The 16,913-nt window shown below is 56.8% G+C and overlaps 5 protein-coding genes across 5 annotated transcripts; 3 read left to right on the top strand and 2 right to left on the bottom strand.

Moving 5' to 3' along the window:
* Positions 1-113: 113 nt before the first annotated feature.
* B0I36DRAFT_21212 (Urb2/Npa2 family-domain-containing protein) lies at positions 114-4,645 on the top strand. Its single transcript, XM_046148928.1, has 5 exons — positions 114-272; positions 337-2,787; positions 2,847-2,947; positions 2,996-3,669; positions 3,730-4,645. Exons 1-5 carry the CDS (start codon positions 237-239, stop codon positions 4,551-4,553), a joined length of 4,086 nt encoding a protein of 1,361 aa, XP_046019327.1. The 5' UTR covers positions 114-236; the 3' UTR covers positions 4,554-4,645.
* Positions 4,646-5,997: 1,352 nt separating this feature from the next.
* On the bottom strand, positions 5,998-8,037 carry B0I36DRAFT_312491 (SGNH hydrolase-type esterase domain-containing protein). Its single transcript, XM_046152515.1, has one exon. It carries the CDS (start codon positions 7,845-7,847, stop codon positions 6,453-6,455), a length of 1,395 nt encoding a protein of 464 aa, XP_046019328.1. The 5' UTR covers positions 7,848-8,037; the 3' UTR covers positions 5,998-6,452.
* Positions 8,038-8,485: 448 nt separating this feature from the next.
* B0I36DRAFT_358460 (acyl-CoA N-acyltransferase) lies at positions 8,486-9,272 on the top strand (the record flags this gene model as incomplete). The annotated part of the gene is made up of 2 exons (XM_046157970.1): positions 8,486-8,912; positions 9,016-9,272. 2 exons carry the CDS (start codon positions 8,486-8,488, stop codon positions 9,270-9,272), a joined length of 684 nt encoding a protein of 227 aa, XP_046019329.1.
* A 1,281-nt stretch (positions 9,273-10,553) lies between these two features.
* On the top strand, positions 10,554-11,586 carry B0I36DRAFT_344891 (uncharacterized protein; the record flags this gene model as incomplete). Its single annotated transcript, XM_046156304.1, has 3 exons — positions 10,554-10,686; positions 10,809-11,363; positions 11,441-11,586. The coding sequence occupies 3 exons, from the start codon at positions 10,554-10,556 to the stop codon at positions 11,584-11,586; spliced, it is 834 nt and encodes a 277-aa protein (XP_046019330.1).
* Positions 11,587-12,498: 912 nt separating this feature from the next.
* On the bottom strand, positions 12,499-16,234 carry B0I36DRAFT_235653 (RasGEF protein; the record flags this gene model as incomplete). Its single annotated transcript, XM_046149413.1, has 5 exons — positions 12,499-12,526; positions 12,602-12,872; positions 12,941-13,157; positions 13,219-15,528; positions 15,587-16,234. The coding sequence occupies 5 exons, from the start codon at positions 16,232-16,234 to the stop codon at positions 12,499-12,501; spliced, it is 3,474 nt and encodes a 1,157-aa protein (XP_046019331.1).
* Positions 16,235-16,913: the final 679 nt, after the last annotated feature.

A 16,913-nucleotide genomic window follows, 5' to 3' on the forward strand; every position in this document is an offset into this window, starting at 1 on the left:
GCCCCAATCGAGAGCCGCCCCGGCGCGATTGGCAGTATTTTTGCGAGGCGCCTTCCGAAGCCCACGGCCAAAGTACCGCTGCCGCGAAAATTGGCCGACACGATACAAACAACCCACGGAGCGCCCCACTTAAAAAGTTGAAGCTCCTCCAAGATCCCAAAGTCGCTGTCTCGGCTTGAACAAGTCAATCCGTCCGTTGTCGCTAGCAGAAGTGCAACGGTCATGAGTGTGAAACCATGGCTGTTCCTATGGACGTGGACGAGGATTTCAGCGTAAGCCCCGGATGACTCCCCCCAATAAACTTCTACTCGCAACTAACTCGTTCCCATCCAACAGTCGCATCGAGTCAATCTAATCCGTGCCGTACGAACGATCGACGAGGACGCCTCCACGACCCTTCCGGCTAAAATACACAGGTTATGGCTCCTCCTATCAGCCTCCAGGAGCAGCAGGCTCCATGGTGTGGAGGAAACCATCCTGCGCTGGCTCTGCAAGCACATGGCTGGAACGACCGAAGATGCTGAACTCGCTCGACGATATCCGCTGTCCTGGGAAGTGCTGGCGCATGCCTTTCAGAAGATCCCTCCCCAGGCTCTCGGAAAGTCTCTTGCCGACCGAAAGTTTGTCACCATCCTGCGAAAGACCCTTGACGAGGTCTCGAAGCCAACCGACGACGACGGGACGAACAACACCGAGGAGGGCACGAATAAACGGAAGCGCGCAAGTGCAATGCCTGACAATCTGGTCCAGCTTCGATCCAGGCAAGGATGCATTCGCTCCAGTGCCAGCATTTTCGCCGCATTGAGTACGCTCCTCGGTCATGGCAGTCAGACTGATGGTTTGACCTCGCCTCAGGACAGAGTCGGAGTGGAGCATATCAAATCCCTATTCTCGTCGTCAAGTGAAGAAACCCGCGGCATCACTTCTCGTCTCCTGCAATGCTGCTATCATGCAGTTCAGGAATCAGATGGATCGCTCAGTAAGGCACAGGAAGCTTGGGTTGAAATTTCCACGGCGCTCTGGGACCTGCGGCTGCATAGCAAGGAGGACACGTTCGAGTTCGCCCGTCATCTATACCCGCCAGTGTGTTCAATATTGGGTATTCTACGTGGCCGCGTGAGCCCCTCCAACGTCGAATTGAGATGGACACGGCAACTAGAGCAGCTGCTTGGCACTTCCTTCATCCGCCCTGCGAGGCAGATTTATGCGCAAGACGGCGGTCTGCAGAATCTAGAAAGTGCCCTCGAGCTTACTGGCAGTGATCCTCTTACATCATCGCAGGTGCTTTGGCACTCTGCGTCACGGACACCAAGGGACCAGAAAAATCCGTTATCCAAGAGCGAACACGCATCATGGGCAAAGGCTGTCTTCTCCGTGGTGCTGAAGGCATTAGAACCTGTCCCACGTAACGCCCAGAACAAAGTGCTCGCAAAGCTTCTTGCTATCGCCATTGAGACGCGCTCAATACCCGACACTGAGTTTCTTCGTACTCTGACTCTGAAGAATGCGCTGCAAACTGGATATGCCGACTGGGAACTTCTTGGTCAAATCATAGGTTGCGATCCGGATGTTTTCCTCATGGACCAGGATGCGAGGGACATGCTATTTGCACTAGCCACTAGCGATGGCTCTCAAGGCCAAGCTCAGAAAGATCTCATCATCACGAAGGTGATGAGCCCGCTCATGGAAGCATCCGCCAAGGCGCGCGACCTCTCTGGCTTCATTAGACAGTGGTACGAAAGCTTGTGCAAGGTCACGGAATTGCAAGAGAAGAAATATTGGGGTGCTTCACTATGGGCGGACGTGCGGCTTCGACAACAACTCGCCGACCTCCTCCAGGCATCATTGTCTGTCACGCAAATTCTCAGGCTTTTTGAGTTCCTGGATACTCCCGAGTCGAACCCGACTGCCCTACTCGTCATTCTTGATGGAATGTGCGCCGGAATTACCCAGGAGGAATATGTCACGGCATTAGACCCGAGGCTATTCGCCGCGGCGTTCCAAGACAAAAAGTACAAAAAGATTCCATCCGACATTGCGGCCCTTCGATGGCGCATAGCTGGCTATATGGCAGCCTGGGAAAATTCGGAAGAGGTTGCTCGGTTATGGGAGGAAGTCAAGTCCGGTCTCAAGAAGACACTCAAATCCGGCGAATTGACTGATATCGACACATTCGAGGCATTCCGGTGCTGTCACGAGATGTGGCTGACCCACTACCACGGCGGCAAGTTCGAGGTTGACGCAGCCAAGCTGAGCTGCACATTCGTAGCACGGTTGCTACCAGAGTTCGCGACAGCAGAATTCTCGGAAATGGAAGACCGGTATTTAGACCTGGTATTTGGAAGCCTCCCGCGATTTGTCGAGCTTGGTGGAGCTGTCGCCACCGAACTGCTTCAAATGTTGAAATCGTCATTTTTGCAGCTATGCAAGCAGTGGAAAGTAACTAGTTCGACAAGTCCGAAGCTGCTGGTACACATTCGTACCATCTTGGAAAGCGATGCTGAGGATCAGGAGACTGTCATCGATGCTCTTTTAGGCCAAGTTCTCGACCTTCTGGATAACCCAGACGGCGAGGGTAGTGATGTGGAGACCTGGAGCCTGCCCGTGGTGCTCATCTTGGAACAGTTTCCTACGGAGTCTTGGACGCGGGTACGGCGGAAAAGACTGTTAGGGTCGTGGAAGAACAGACAAGCTCTGCACGCAGATCGGGCCACGGGCGACGCATTATACAGCATGGGCATGCTGCGACTTCTGGTCAAAGTGCTGCAGCAACCAACGTTCTACGAAGTGAGTTCTCGATTCCAACCTCATTTGATATTGCAGGCCACTAACACCAATTTTACCAGGGCATGGAATTCCAGGACCTGTCGTTCGTCGCGTCTTTGCCCAGCCACGGCCAAGAAACGGTGGCGGCTCTTGCCGGGAAGTTTATCGACTTGATGTTAAGGTATGATGCACAGCTCGAACATGATCGAGCCTAAGCTAACTTTGGCAGACATGTTGTGGAAAGTACCGAGCAGGCCTCCGCAGATTATCTCAAAGCCGCTTCCAGCTATGTCGAGGCTCTCGACACAAAGCACCCTGCACCACGAGACTTTCTTCTCCTCAAAGGCCTTTCAGCAGCGCTGAAGCCCAATCACGTCAAGTCACGTAATGCTGTAGTCGATGCCGACCAGTTCAAACAGAAGCTTCGGGAGAGTATCAAGTATGGTCTGACCGACTTCAGCAAGAGAGCCGGGTTGACGGCCTCGTCACCTGTCGAGCAACCACAACTCGAAAGTAGCGACCAATATCTTCTGACGGCTATCCTCGGAGCTGCCGATGCCGTTCCGGATCCCCTCGAGTCGATCAAGCTGCCGAAGGGCGAAGTGCTGCAGAACCTTTGTTCCCACCTGGTGCAAAGCGGCAACCCGTTAGGCTGGAACTTGAGGAAGTTCCTGTTCAGGAATGACCCCAGTGCATTCGACAACTCTGCCGTTTCGGCCCAGTTAAGAGAGTCGTCAAACGACAATATAGAAGCGCTTGTGAACGACTACATGGACGCTTTCACAAAACTCCGGAACGAAGAGGACCAGGCTGTGCTCGTCAACTCATGTTTACCGCACGCAGGGAGAAGGTCCAGCCTTGGCCCACTCCTGGCCGTTCGCTACATCCTTGAGCATATACCAGGTGTGTTTGCAGTGCTTAGATGTTGCTTTCAGTCAGAGTTGAAATCTAACACCGCCACAGCATTGCACGGGACAGCGGCGACCGACGAGCGAGTGTTCGATGCGCCCCGGATCCTCAACGACGTTAGGGTCTTACTGACAAGGGCAACCACGCTCAAACAACTCAAGCTCTTGACTGAAATCATGACGATCCTGCTCGATAAACACTCTGCATCAATGACGCAGTTCAGTATCGAGTCTATACTGAACGTCGTGGCAGAAGTCGCGTCATCAAGTGGGCCTCTCATCCAAGATGCCAAGGGCGAGGGCGAGATCTTTGAATGTCTTTACAAACTGGTTGCCACAATCATTCGCCGGCACCGGAAACGTCTGGAAGGCCATTTCCCGGTGCTCGTCGCGACGCTCCAGGGGCTTCTGCGCGTCATTCTTGCCGACCCGCTCGCCCGCGCATCGACCTCGACGTCCACGGCGACCTCTGCGACACCACCCTGGCTCAGCTCACGCCTGCGGGCTCGCCACGGCGCCCGCTTTGCGCGGCTGCTGACTCTGATCTGCGAGCCCAGCGCAGCGGCTGTCGCTCGGTCCCGGCGAGCCGCGACGGCCAGCGCGGCGACCACGATGCTCGACTCGGCCACGGACGCGGCGAAGCGGTCGGCAGGGCAGGACATGTTCCACGTGGTCGAGCTGTACGTCAAGCTGCAGCTCGAGGTCGTGGTGCCGCAGGACATGAGGAAGGCGCTGGAGCCGGGGATATACTCTGTGCTCAACATCACGCCGGAAGGGTGCCGGAGGGTCATGAACGAGTCACTCGATGTGAACGGGCGGGCGGTGTTTAGGGAGCTTTTTGCTGCATACAAGAAGTTTGGCAGATGGAGCGGTGTGTAAACTGGGATTAAGCTGGCTCACGACCTACACCCAAATACAAGATTTAGCAAAGGACGTTGCGTGTAGTGCTGACCAAGGCTGTGCCTTTGATAGCCCATGATGAAGATGTGCATGACTAGCGATGTCTCTCATGCCTGAAAGCTTTCTCGAGAGCTAGACGGGGGGAGCATCCATCCGTGACGAATGCACTGCCCTCAACAAAGGGTCCGCTCGGGCTTGCCTGTCTGGGTGACCGAGTGTGCGCAAGTCAGCTGCCCGCGCACCAAGACTCTTGTTCCAGCCGCAAAAGTCTTGGCGGGGACGGGGTACAGAGTCGACCGCAAAGAGGTCATGAGAGCAAGCTACTTATTTAGTTGGGGCGAGGAAAAGAGATAACAGGTGAAGGAACCGACCATGGTATATGTCTAGCAAGAATTATCGTCTTGAGTTCAAAGCTTCCATCTGTCCGTTGGGAAAAAGAGAAAGAAGTGGCAACGCTCTCGCGCCTGGGGTTTTTATCCTGCGAATTTCGAAAAAGAACATCTTCTCGCAACGAGAACTTTCCCCCACAGCATCCGGAGAATGTGCTTCGGTGTAAGCTCCCCCGTTTTCTTTTCTAGGGGCTGTCTTGTCTGCCTGTCTGTCTTGTCGCAAAGTAATAAACACCGAGCGTGCATACTCACCGTGAACTGCCGTTTTCTTAGATCTCCTCCTCCTTCTCCGAAGAGAAGCACAGCAGGCGGCTGCGACAGCGGCGGCGGGGCCAGCAGCAACCGGACAATGCTGATGCTGACCTGGTAGCATCGTGGCTTCGCTCGGGAGACGTGCTCGTGGCGGGCCACGGCGCTGCTGGGGCGGACACGGCAGCATTCAACAGCAACCACGACGAAAACCACTACTACAACAACTACTACTACAACAGCAACGCCGGTATGCCGCGACCCCAGCCTCTGCCCGTGCCCATGCCTCCTCACCTCATGAACCCGAACCCAGACCCGGACCCGTACCGCACCGCCGGCTGGTCTTCCACAGCGCCACCGCCGCCGCCGCCGCAGATGCCGTTCGGAGACCTGCCGATCGCCACCGTGCTCGCGGCGTCGGGCCAGTTCAGCGCGCGGGACATTCGCGACCTGCAGCGGCACCTTGAGGAGACCCGGCAGAGGCTGGGAAACACGGGCGGCGGCGGCGGCGGCATCGAGACCATGAACGACGTGATGCGCCTGCAGGGGATGGCGGTCGAGCACGCGCGGCAGTCGGCGCCGCACGTCTACGCGCAGTGGAGGAGGAGAAACGAGGGGGTGCCGGTCGGGACTCCACCGCCACCGCGGCCGCCGTCGCCGTCAGGAGAGGACCAGGCAGCAGCGGCGTCGTCGTCTTCGTGGTGGCAGCGGCGGAAGCAGAGGAGGAGAAGGAGGAAGCGTGGTGATCCGGACGGAGGTACGGGAGGCGGTGGAGGAGGAGGAGGCGGCGGCGGCGGATGTAGCGGGGGTGATGGGGGCGGTGGTGATGGAGGCGGCGGCGGAGGAGGAGGAGAGTGATCTGTCTAGACTTTAGATCATGTCAACTACCTCTGTGATCTTCCGACGCGGTCTGCGGCGAGGACTGAGCTGAGTGGCAAGGGTTGGCTTATTGCTCGTGAAGTATTGAGCCAGGTCGTAGCATTCAAGAACATCCGTGATATCGTCAAGAAGAAAGGCATCTATTCGTCAGAACGGTCCATTATCGGCTTCTATAATTGTTCAGCACCCTTCAGATTATGAGCGACTTCGAGCACACGCCGGAGCGCGAAGTGTAGAACAACAAGGGCCATGTTGCATTTGCACTCCGGAGTAATCTGCACAACTTGGGAATCATCAGCAGTCTTCAGTATTCAGTAAGTCCTTCGAGGAAACGCTAGTGCCCAAAATTAAACGGCCACAATCAGGCCTCCTCCATCTCGCGCCAGGCTCGATACACTGCGTCCCGGATCGCCTCGTGCCCGCGCGTCCTCGGATGGAATGTCTTGCCGTAGTACGTCGGAACATACCACATGGAGTTTCCCGCCAGGACGTCTCCATCCCCAACTTCATCATCTTCGCGGCCCGGCAAGAGGAAGGCATCCCGCGACAACGGTAGCACTACCCTCTCCATGGCTGGCGACGGACGCAATGACGGATCGCGCTGCTTCGCCATGGCCATGTAGCAGAGCGCCTGCGCCCCCCAGTCGCCCGAGCGCTGGGCTGGCTCGAGACAAGTTGCTGGGTCGACAAGCGCCGTTGGCGAATTGCGCTGCCCGCCGCCGCCCGTATTTCTACTTATACCCGTGGACGTGCCATTCGTCCCGTTCCTGGCATTATCGGCCCCGCCGACAAGGAAGAACCAGGTATCTCCGCGCTCATAGTCGGGCTCGACGACACCGGACTCGCAGAAGCGATGGCCGTCCCACAGATCGTCGTGGTCGACAAAGAGCACCTTATCCGTCGAGAACTTGGCGTTGATGAGACCCACCGTGTAGCGGATCTTGTTGTTGACGGCGAGCACGAGGTCGTTCATGCGCGCGCGCAGCTCGCGGGTGAGCCGAGGCCCGTTCCACCAGACGCCGAAGCTCATGTCGTCGCAGGCCTCGGTGGTGGCGTCGAAGAAGCGCGCGTAGCCCGTCATCGTGATGAAGAACCACGGCTTCTTCTCCCAGCGCACGGCGTCGAGGATCTCGGTGATGGTAATCTCGAGTCGCACGGCGAACTCGTCGCTCTCGAGCGCTGCGCGGCTGTGCTCAAGCGCAGTCTCACACGTGCCCGAGTAGAAGCTGTAGAAGCGGAAGACGCACGAGTTCATGACCTCGAAGAAACCCAGGTCGTTGCCCCCGAGGGATAGCAGGGCAAAGTCGGTGGGCAGCGATGTGTTGAGCTTGTCGATCTGGCTGTCCTCGCCGCCCGCAAGGACCTGCTGCGTCGTGGCGCCTGTGCAGGCGAGCAGCTGTGCCGAGGTGATGTTTGGTGAGCCGTGCTGGCTCGCGGCCAGATCGTTGGCGATGAGCTGCGGATAGGCTCCCAGCCCATGCCGGCAGTCGTCCTCCTTTCCGAGAAAGCCAGTGCCTATCCCAGCACTGTACGAGTCGCCCAGGGCGACGAAGCCGGTCTGGAAACCATTGGAGCGGTGCTTGAAGGGCGAGATGGGCTGCTGCGGTGGCCTTTGCTCTTGTACAGTCGACGCTTGGCCAGCCTGGAGCACGTGCTGCTGTCCTTGCCGGTGATTCTGCACAGGCAAGCTGTAGCTGGCTGTTGTGCGGACAAGCAGCGCGCCTAGCGCAAGAAATAGCTGGAGGGCGTGGTGCATGGTTCCGGGAGGCTCACAACGGCCACGGATGCTGTGAAGGCTGCGCCAGACAGGAGAGAGAGCTGTCCATGAGGACGCCCTCCAAGCTCAAGCCGGCATGAAGGGTGGTGGTGTTTGGAGCAGTCAAGAAAGTCGGCGCCGGCGCGAAGCACAACAGAGATATGGGCGATCACGAGACGTCGTGGCGACGTGTAAGCCGTCCGTGTTTGGCCAATAGCTTGCGCACATGGCTGCCTGGCGCGGCTATGAGGTAGGTCCCCGATCCCTGCCCGCATGTGGAGACCCGGCGCGGGGTCCCGGGCACCACCAGCGACCAGCTACTGTCCTCCCTCCCAGCAACGATAACAACTCGAGATTTATACCGTCAAATGATTGGACACGAGCGCCCTTCAGGGGTACTAGGCGATACTCGGAGCCGACCACAGCCACCGTCAGACCCTGGCTCGAGACTATATGGGTAGCCATTCCGTAGGTAACGGTGTCCTCGGGGAAGCAAGTACGGGACGAGCCTCACTGCCGCCCGGCACATATAAAATGGCGGGCGTGTCAGCACGGGAGGCATGAGACCACCTCGTCCCCCCAACCACATTGCATCAAGCACCACCCTAGCCCGCCATTCCCCCCGAGACTTCGTCATGATGCCCATCACGATCCGTACCTGCACGGCTGCCGATGGCCCGGCCGTGGGCGTGACCAACACGGCAGCCTACTGGGAGAACGGCAACTGGAGGCTGATCTGGGGCACCAAGACCCTCGAGTATGTGACGGAGCAGTCCTCGAAGCGCCAGTCTACAAATCTGCTCGGCGACAGGGAGCACAGAAGGGTTGAGGTGGCCATCGACGAGGAGACGGGCAGGCTTGTTGGTTACGCTCGCTGGGCTCTGCCGGACCGCCTGGTGTCTGAATGGCTCGAGTGTCAGGTTCCAGCTGTGAGCAAGGAGGAAGAGAAGCAGTATGCTGCACGCCACGCCGGCGCAGATTGGCAGCATCGCAGGGAGCTCGACGTGCTCGACGTCCCCGTCAGTGCCATGAAAAACAGGCTACAGGGTCAGCATGAGTATATGGGTGAGTGGCGCTGAGATTTACGGTGTCACGCCTGTCCATGGCTACAATTCGCCTGATCGGAACAGTCCAGCTAACCATCGGTGCCACATGTAATGTACGACAGAGCTCGAGTTTCTTGCTGTCCACCCCGAGTTCAAAGGCCAGGGCATCGCATCACGGCTAGTGCAGCGCGGCACCGCCAAGGCCCGGGAGATGAACGTGCGGGTCTTTGTCATGGCGTTCAAAGCAGCAGTCGGGCTGTACCAGCGGGCCGGATTTCAGATGCTGGACCAGATCGTGCAGGATGACTCGAAGTTTGGAGGTCCAGGCGACTACGCAATATATTTTCTCGAGTGGGTGCCGCCGGCGGGAGAGGAATAGACTTGGGATGAATCGGGCCTCTGACTGGTTGAATAATGTCGGATCATGCAAGGCGTGGACAGGACAGGGACAATGCATACCTTAAGGTACAAAAGCATGCGCACGCCAACTAAGGTAGCAACGGAAATATTCCAGAACCCTGGGCCTGCAGCTCAGCTCCCCCGCACATACATGGGGCAGACGACGTCATCCCACGCCCCACGTGCCTGGCTTGCAGCTATGTGACAGCTCGAGAGACACCAAGCAGGCAACGAGTGTTGCGACACGGTCCTAGCCTGTGCTCGTCGTTGCGATAAGACGATTCATGTAAGACCGCAGGTGGGCAGGAGGTACACAAGCCAACGGCTCAGACAGGCGGAGCGTTGTGGGAATACACTTGCGCGACAGTGTGTCGTCACTCCATACACACAGGGCACCAAGCACCAGCACCGAGCAGCAACAACTGCCAAACAATAAGTAGACTGCAGATTTGCACTTGGGCGGAGAGAGAAACGTCGGTGGCCTGGCGCTGTACGCGTTTCGAGGGTCGTGATCTTTGGTCTCGACATGGCTGGAGTTGGGAGGTGTGGTGGCCTGGTCGTTCAGCAAGGTCGTGGAGACTCGGTGGTGGGCCGAACGAGCAGGAATTGAAGCTGTGCTGTCAAGGTAATGGCCTGGGGAGAGGAGACAGTGCACATACATCATTCGCAGTTACCTCATGCTGACAAAGGAGCCGTGCCGTCCCAGGTTTTGTTGGCAAGTGCAAGCGCTGTGACGGATGTCCCTGCCGCGCCATGCACGCCATCGCCAACGACGTCACCGACGAGACCCCCCACCTGCCTCATCCCATGGGATGCCTGCAGACCAGATGGCAGCACTCTCTCCCAGCTTCAGCCTAGGTAGCGTACCTACACTACGTACGCTACGCTACGTAGGTGCACAACCCACAATGACATCCTTGCATCTCAGCTCCCCGGTTCGCCGTCTCCGCACTTGGAGGGCGAAGCTTTCGACCTGCTCCATGCCTTGGCGCTTATCGTCGCCCGCAGCGTGCCCTACCTGCAGTACTTAAGCTCTTCCAAGACCGTCCGCTTTCTTGGCTGACGCTCTCGCTCCTCATCCTGTTCTCCCTGACCTGCCTGTCCGTCAAGTACATACTTTATCTTCCTGCCCTGTCCTGGTCCCCTTCCCGGCCACCGTGACGTTCTCATTACACCACCGTTCCTGCCTGCCAACCAAGAAAGAGCATCTGTGCCCCCCCAAATCAAGCATACACACACAAGATAATACCACCGCGCCATCATGGAGACTGTTAACGCCATGGCTTCTGCTGCCGCGAAGGCCGTCTGGGGAGACAGCAACGCGGCCAGCGAGCCCGTCTCTGGCAAGACCGGCAACACCTCTGCAGGCGAGCCATATGACGCTGGCAACCTTGGTACGTTCCTTGCATTCCCCGACTACCTTCAGAATGCACGGCCCGTCTCCACTATCATCATGAGCCCGCGTCAACCAGTGTCTAAACTGACAGCTTGTGTTTGCTTGTTGCCGCATACACAGACCAGACCGGATCCACCACCGGTACCCCGGCTGCCAAGACCCCCCGCTCCGGCTCCGGCTCCACAGACCCGTCCGGGTCGGCCTCTGGCGATGCCGCCTTTGCGAAGAACACAGGCACTGCCGCCACCGCTGACGACACACCCGAGAATCCCTCTACACAGCAGAAGCTTAAAGACAGCGACGCCTCCAAGGGTCAGCAAGACACTCGCGATCCAGAGAACCCCCTGACGAACCCAAAGTCGGCCCCGACAGAAGTAAATGAGCACGGCAACCAGGAGGATGGTGCCAACGAGGACATCAAGCTTGACGGCCCAGGTCCCAAGCCCCTCGAGGAGGTGGCCCGCGAGCACGGTGGTGACGCCGGCGCGGCCAAGGAGCGCAAGGGCTCCCTCGTCCCTCCCCGTGACCCCAACGACACTAGCGAGGGTCCAAAGACCGACGCGAACAAGAACGAGGATAAGGGTGATGGAACGCAATACGTCAAGAGCAGCGGCCTGAAGGCCGACGGCGGTGACTTTGATGCTACAGCCCCAGGTGCCGGACGTGAAGCCGACCGTGAGTGCCTTTCTTACCAATATCACCTAGCATTGGTTGTGACCATCCTGGCTAACCTTTTCAATTCACGTCCGCAGGCCTCATGGAGGAGAAGGGTATGCACCCAAATGCGGACACAAAGGATAAGTCCAGCGGACCCACGTCCACCAGTCACGATGATGGTGAGACCAAGGAGAAGAAGAAACTCACACAGCGAATCAAGGAGAAGCTCCACTCCCACTAGACTGATTGGGAGGGATTGCCTTTTGTTGGCCAAGTTTTGTGTCCGACCATCCTAGAACATTGATTGGGCTGTAAGACCAAGGAGAACAACCTTGGCACGTATTGTACCACTACGTTGCTCTTATGAACCCTTCCTCTTTTTGACGACTTTGTTTTTTTATCTGCGAGCAATTGTGTTATCACGTCGTCACCTAGCAGCCACGAAATCAAATGAGGTAGCCAGCCAAGTTCAGTCCAGAGTCATATAATCATTTCCAACCGCGGCGAGCTTCTATATGGTGATGTAGAGGAAAGAAGAGTTCAACACGTTTGAGAAAATCCAAGCCCATTGCCAGAACCCACCCGGAAAGAAAAAGCCCAAAAATGAGTATCCTCGCTTCGCCATGTACACACAAATCTGTTGTGATTGATCATTTCCCTCCTCTTCAAATGTCCAGTCGCCCATCTTGTCCTTAGGACCGTTCACTCATCACTATAGCTGCATTCTCTCATCTCCCGCTTGAGCCATGGGGAGGAGAACAGGCGCTTCGTCAGACGTACGTTGGTTATGCCGACCCAGTGTTATGGCTGGCCCCCAGAGGTCCTGAAGATGGCCAGCTCCTTCATAAGATCTTGCAGCGTCAAGACAAATAGTGTGGACATGGCATAGCCTCCTCGTCTATGTCCAGGCTCTGGAGTTTTGCACTTCTTTGTACGCCAGACACGGCCCACTCCTCTCGCCCGCGAAAACCTCCGGTATACACTGCATGAGTCGCAGGATCCCCCTGGAAGTTCCCCGAAAGTATGGCCTGCTCAGGCCCTCACTTTTATCTGATCAAAGGCCGGTCGACGCCAGCTCCATGTTGTACCAGACATTTTTTTTTGGATCGCGTGCAAGTGGAATGTGGTCTACACCTGTGAGGTCGTTGTTGACTCATAGGAAGCCAGATTCAGCCAGCACACTAGAGGGGACTCTTGCGTCAGCATTTGCTAAACATGACGATTGCAATCAGTGAATGTGACCATGATTGACTTACCGAACAATCTTCTCGTCCTCGCGCTCACGAGGCTCAACTACTAGACTCTTGTCGTACATCTCGTGGACGTCGCCTGCAGCCTGCATGTTGCTGAGAATGTAATCCTGCAGCTCGGGCACAGGCTGCAGTGAGTATGGCGCATTCTGATACTGCTGGATGTCGCGGATAACCTCGGCGGTCTTCGCGCGCTTGGCGAAGTTGATGAGATTCGTCTTCTTGATGATGGACGGGATACCATCCTCAATGAAGGTCAAGTCGGTGAGATAGACACCTTTGACGACGCATCAGTCTCAATGTCATGGTAAATGGAACAATGTTGTGCATAATCGTGTGACTTACCAAAGAATGGAATACAGGGCGGGTTAGCCGCGTGGAGCGCCTCTCTGTACTCGCCAAAGTTCTTCGTGCTTGCCATGAGCTTTCTCATGGCTTCCAGCGTGGTGTTCGTGCGCGCGGGGACCTGATCCCACGTGCGCTTGAGGCGTGCAATTGGCGCTGTGCCGAGAGCCGATATTATCGACGTCAAGGTGGAAAAGTTGTTGAGAGTCCGGCATTTCTATTTCACATGTTAACTTCGTCACAGACCAGCGAATACGCAATCCAAGAAGATTACTTACGTCAGCCACAGACACAAAGTGCTTGATGACCACAACACGCTTCTTGACGTCCATCTGTGCCAGAATCATCTCCGCTACCCAGTTCGTCATCTGGTTAGAATGCAAGATGAGAGCCTTGACGTTTGGCGCAGGGTCCGGCTCATTCTCGCCAACTTTCTTGCCCCATGTCTTGTTCAAGCACTCGATAGGCTTGATCTTGCCGTAGAGTTTTGATTCAATAATGGTCAGCTGGCGGGCAAACTCGGTGACGTCAATGTCCAAGAACTTGAGCTTCTTCATGTTCTTTGGCATGATTGGCGCCGGAACGTTGTTGTTAAATGTCTGGATCATGCGTTTTGACGAAATCTCCTTGCCATTGAGGCGCTGGTCCAGAACAGCCATGAGCGGGGCAGAGCCGGGGGTCTCAGTTGACTTGACTGTATCTTTCGCAAATGTGAAAACGTCGCGGATCAGCTGTCTCGACTCATCGCTCGGCTCCTCCATCCAGAAATTGTCAAACCAGGACTTGAGGATGTTCACCACTCGAAAGCGGATCGGCTTCTGCTTGCGGTCTCTCCAAACGTCATAGTCTTGATTGCTCAAGCCCTCCGGGGGTTGAATATTGAATCGGTTGACGAGAAGCTCAAACAGCTCACGTGCGGTTGTGAACGACCGGTACGTCAGCAAGAAAGTGTTGTTGAAGTTCGAGTCGAGCTTGTCATGCCTAGTGAGCTGCTCGACAATAGCAAGCAGTGAGCCGCCCTTGATCGCTGGTGGAGATGTCTTCAGATCCCAAGACAGTTCGTGCTCAAGATCGAGTGACAAGAAAATAGGGGTCTCTTCGGCCTGCTGCAAAGAACCAGCTGGCGTTGGGTCATCACCGAGGATCTTGCGGACCTTGGACAAATCTCCCTTCCTCCAGTTATGCGGCGCACCGTCCATGTCGGAAAAGGACTGCGAGGTCATCAGTGGCGGTCGTCCTCCGAGCGTCCGGGATTCTGTGCGACCATGGGACGATCCGTAAGGCATCGTCTCCCCCCTTCTGAATTGCGGCGGTGTCGGATCATCGTGGAACCTCGTGTCTTGTTGCTGTGTGTTGATCTGCACTTGTTCAGATAGTAGCTGTAAGGAGAAGTTGATGTGTGAGGAATTGGTTTCGAGCGCACGGGCGCATTGCCTGACGTATTCCAATCGACTTTCAAGAGATTCACCGCGAATCTCCGACCATTCATCGCCGAGTGGCCCTGCCACTCTCTGACAGCTCAACACCAGGTCTGAGATATTGTCGTACAAGCTTTGCTTGTTAGTGCTGAAGTCGGCGAGTTGTGGCGTCTGAAACATGTCGCCCAGCGACGACAGATCTATAGATTCGATCATTGCAATCCACGATTTGAACATTTCCAGAACCTTGCCACCCGCAAGACAAACATTGTTGCCGATAATCTCGTGCCGATACGGGGTGAGATTCTTGTCGGTCACGCCCAAGTTCTTTTCCAGCTCCCGGATGCTGGACACAAGCATGCGCTTATATTCGTCCAATCTCTCCAGGAGTTTGCCATCAAGCACAGCTGTTGGCTCGTACGAGCCTTCCTCGTCCTGCAGGAAGTCAGAGGTGATTGGGTCGCGAACCGCCAGCCCATTGTTCTGCCAGCTTCCACCAGCGGTACTGCCAATGACGAAGCCAGGAAATAGCCGCGGAATGTCTTCGCCCCTCTGCTGCCTGGCAACTTCGACGAAGCTGAATACCCCGAAGAGAACACCATCGGCCTCTTGCAGACACTTTTGGACTGACTCCGCATTGGGCCAGTCGGCTGCAGCAATGTGCGAGGAAATCACCAGTTTCGAGAACTTGGACATCATGTCACGGAAGTGAGGATACAGCGCCTTGTTGGTCGAAATAATTGACGGCTGACCTGAGTGGTTGTCTGTCGTGCCTGATCCCGCGGCCAGCAGCAGCCTCAGGTGGTCTGAAATGTCTTCTGCGCGACTGACGTACTCGGCCCGATTGTTGCTGGTGATGGCGTCACGATAGCGATCAATTGCACGCTTCATGTTGCCGACAAGAGTGTTCCACGTGAGGGGTTGTGAAGCCCCATCATCGAAGAACGAGCGAGGAATAGTCGCAGCCTGGGGCAGGTTGAAGCCAGCGCCAGTGAAAGACGTCGCGGATGCGAGCACCGGAGTCTGAGCTATACCGGGGGCCATGGCGAGTGAAGTATTGACAAAAGTGTCATTCCGGCCCCTTGGCGCAGTAGCCATGCCGTTTATCGAGTCCAAGGATGGTGACGGTGAGACACCAATGCCATCGTAGGCTCGCCTCGTTCGAGATGACTGCATTCGACCCGGTTAGTGTAACGCACATCAGATACTGGGGCGGTTCGGCACTTACTATTGATCCCTTCTTTGCATAACCGTCTTCATACTCTGATGCGGAAGCTGCCTCTGAGTCCTCGTCCTCGTCCTGCGTGAGGCCTCGAGCCATCATCTCTGGTGGTGGCCTCGTCTTCTCCGGCATGTTGACATTCATGCGATCACGGGGCCCGCTCTCGCTCGCAGAAGTCGGAGACTCCAGGGGCAGTTCCATGCTGCTCTCTCCAGTCATTGTGTTGTAGTAGAAAAGCCGCCCATCTGAAGTGGCCTGCGGGATCCAGAAGTCGGCCCCAGACTTTCCAGGACCCCCGGCACCTTCGAGTGGCAGACCCGCCTCCTCGAAATCTGATTCACCAGCATCATCAAATTCCTCTTCCACGTACGCAACCGAGTCTTCTTGCTTGTCGTCAAAGTGGTCGAGTGTGTCCACGTTGTGGACTTGGTCTGGAAGCTCCTCGGACCCGGAGATGATCTGACAGTAATTGCTCGGGAACCAGCCACGGACACCATTAATGACGCCATCCCACCAGCCACTCTCGAGCTGGGTGATGACTTGGATGATGTCGCCCTCGTGGAAACTCAGACTTGTCCGGTCGTCTGCATCGTAGTCGTAGAGCGCACGGACGTAGAGGGCGCCCGGCGGGGCAGCACTGAGGATGCCGTTCATGTCGTGGGCGTAGGACTTCTGTGCCTTCACGGCTCTGTCGCGACCAAGCGAGGAGTGCGAGCGAGAGCCGTCGCGGGCCACGTCAAGATGATTGTTGAGAGTGTTTGACCGGGAGCGAGTGCGGCTGCGGGAATTGTAAGAGTAGGCGTGGTGCTGCTCATTTGCCGATGCCGAAACGGGAGGCTGCGTCATGAGCATTGTGATCCGGGACCCGGTGGTCAGTATGCGGCCGGCCTCCTAAGGGATGGCAAGCGAAGCATCAGGGTCCGGCGCGTGGTCGACCGTCGAGGCGAGATGCAGGCGAAGGATCCCAGGGGAAGCCCGCGGGTCTGGTGATGGCGAAGGGGGCGGGACCTGGCAGTGCCGCTGGGGCACGAGTCTGGCTGGCAGACTGCGAGTCGGGAGGGTGAGCTGGTAGAGGCTTGCAGTTGGCGGTGGGCCGCTCTGACGAGAGGATATGGCCGTGGTGGTGAGGCCGTGGACTTGCAAGATCAGGGATGCACCAGAGGGCAACGGTCGTTGTGGCAGAGGGAATGGATGTGTGCGTGTTGCGTGTGCGTGTGTGTGGGTGTGGGCGAATGGCTGCGAGTTCTGCTGGGACTGCTGGAAGGGGGGAGGAGGCAGCGCGCGCCCGCCCAGGCTAGGGGCCCAGGCAAGGACCCGATCCGAATGGACGGAC

The sequence above is a fragment of the Microdochium trichocladiopsis genome (assembly GCF_020744255.1).
Source record: "Microdochium trichocladiopsis strain MPI-CAGE-CH-0230 chromosome Unknown B0I36scaffold_1, whole genome shotgun sequence".
Lineage (NCBI taxonomy): Eukaryota > Fungi > Ascomycota > Sordariomycetes > Xylariales > Microdochiaceae > Microdochium > Microdochium trichocladiopsis.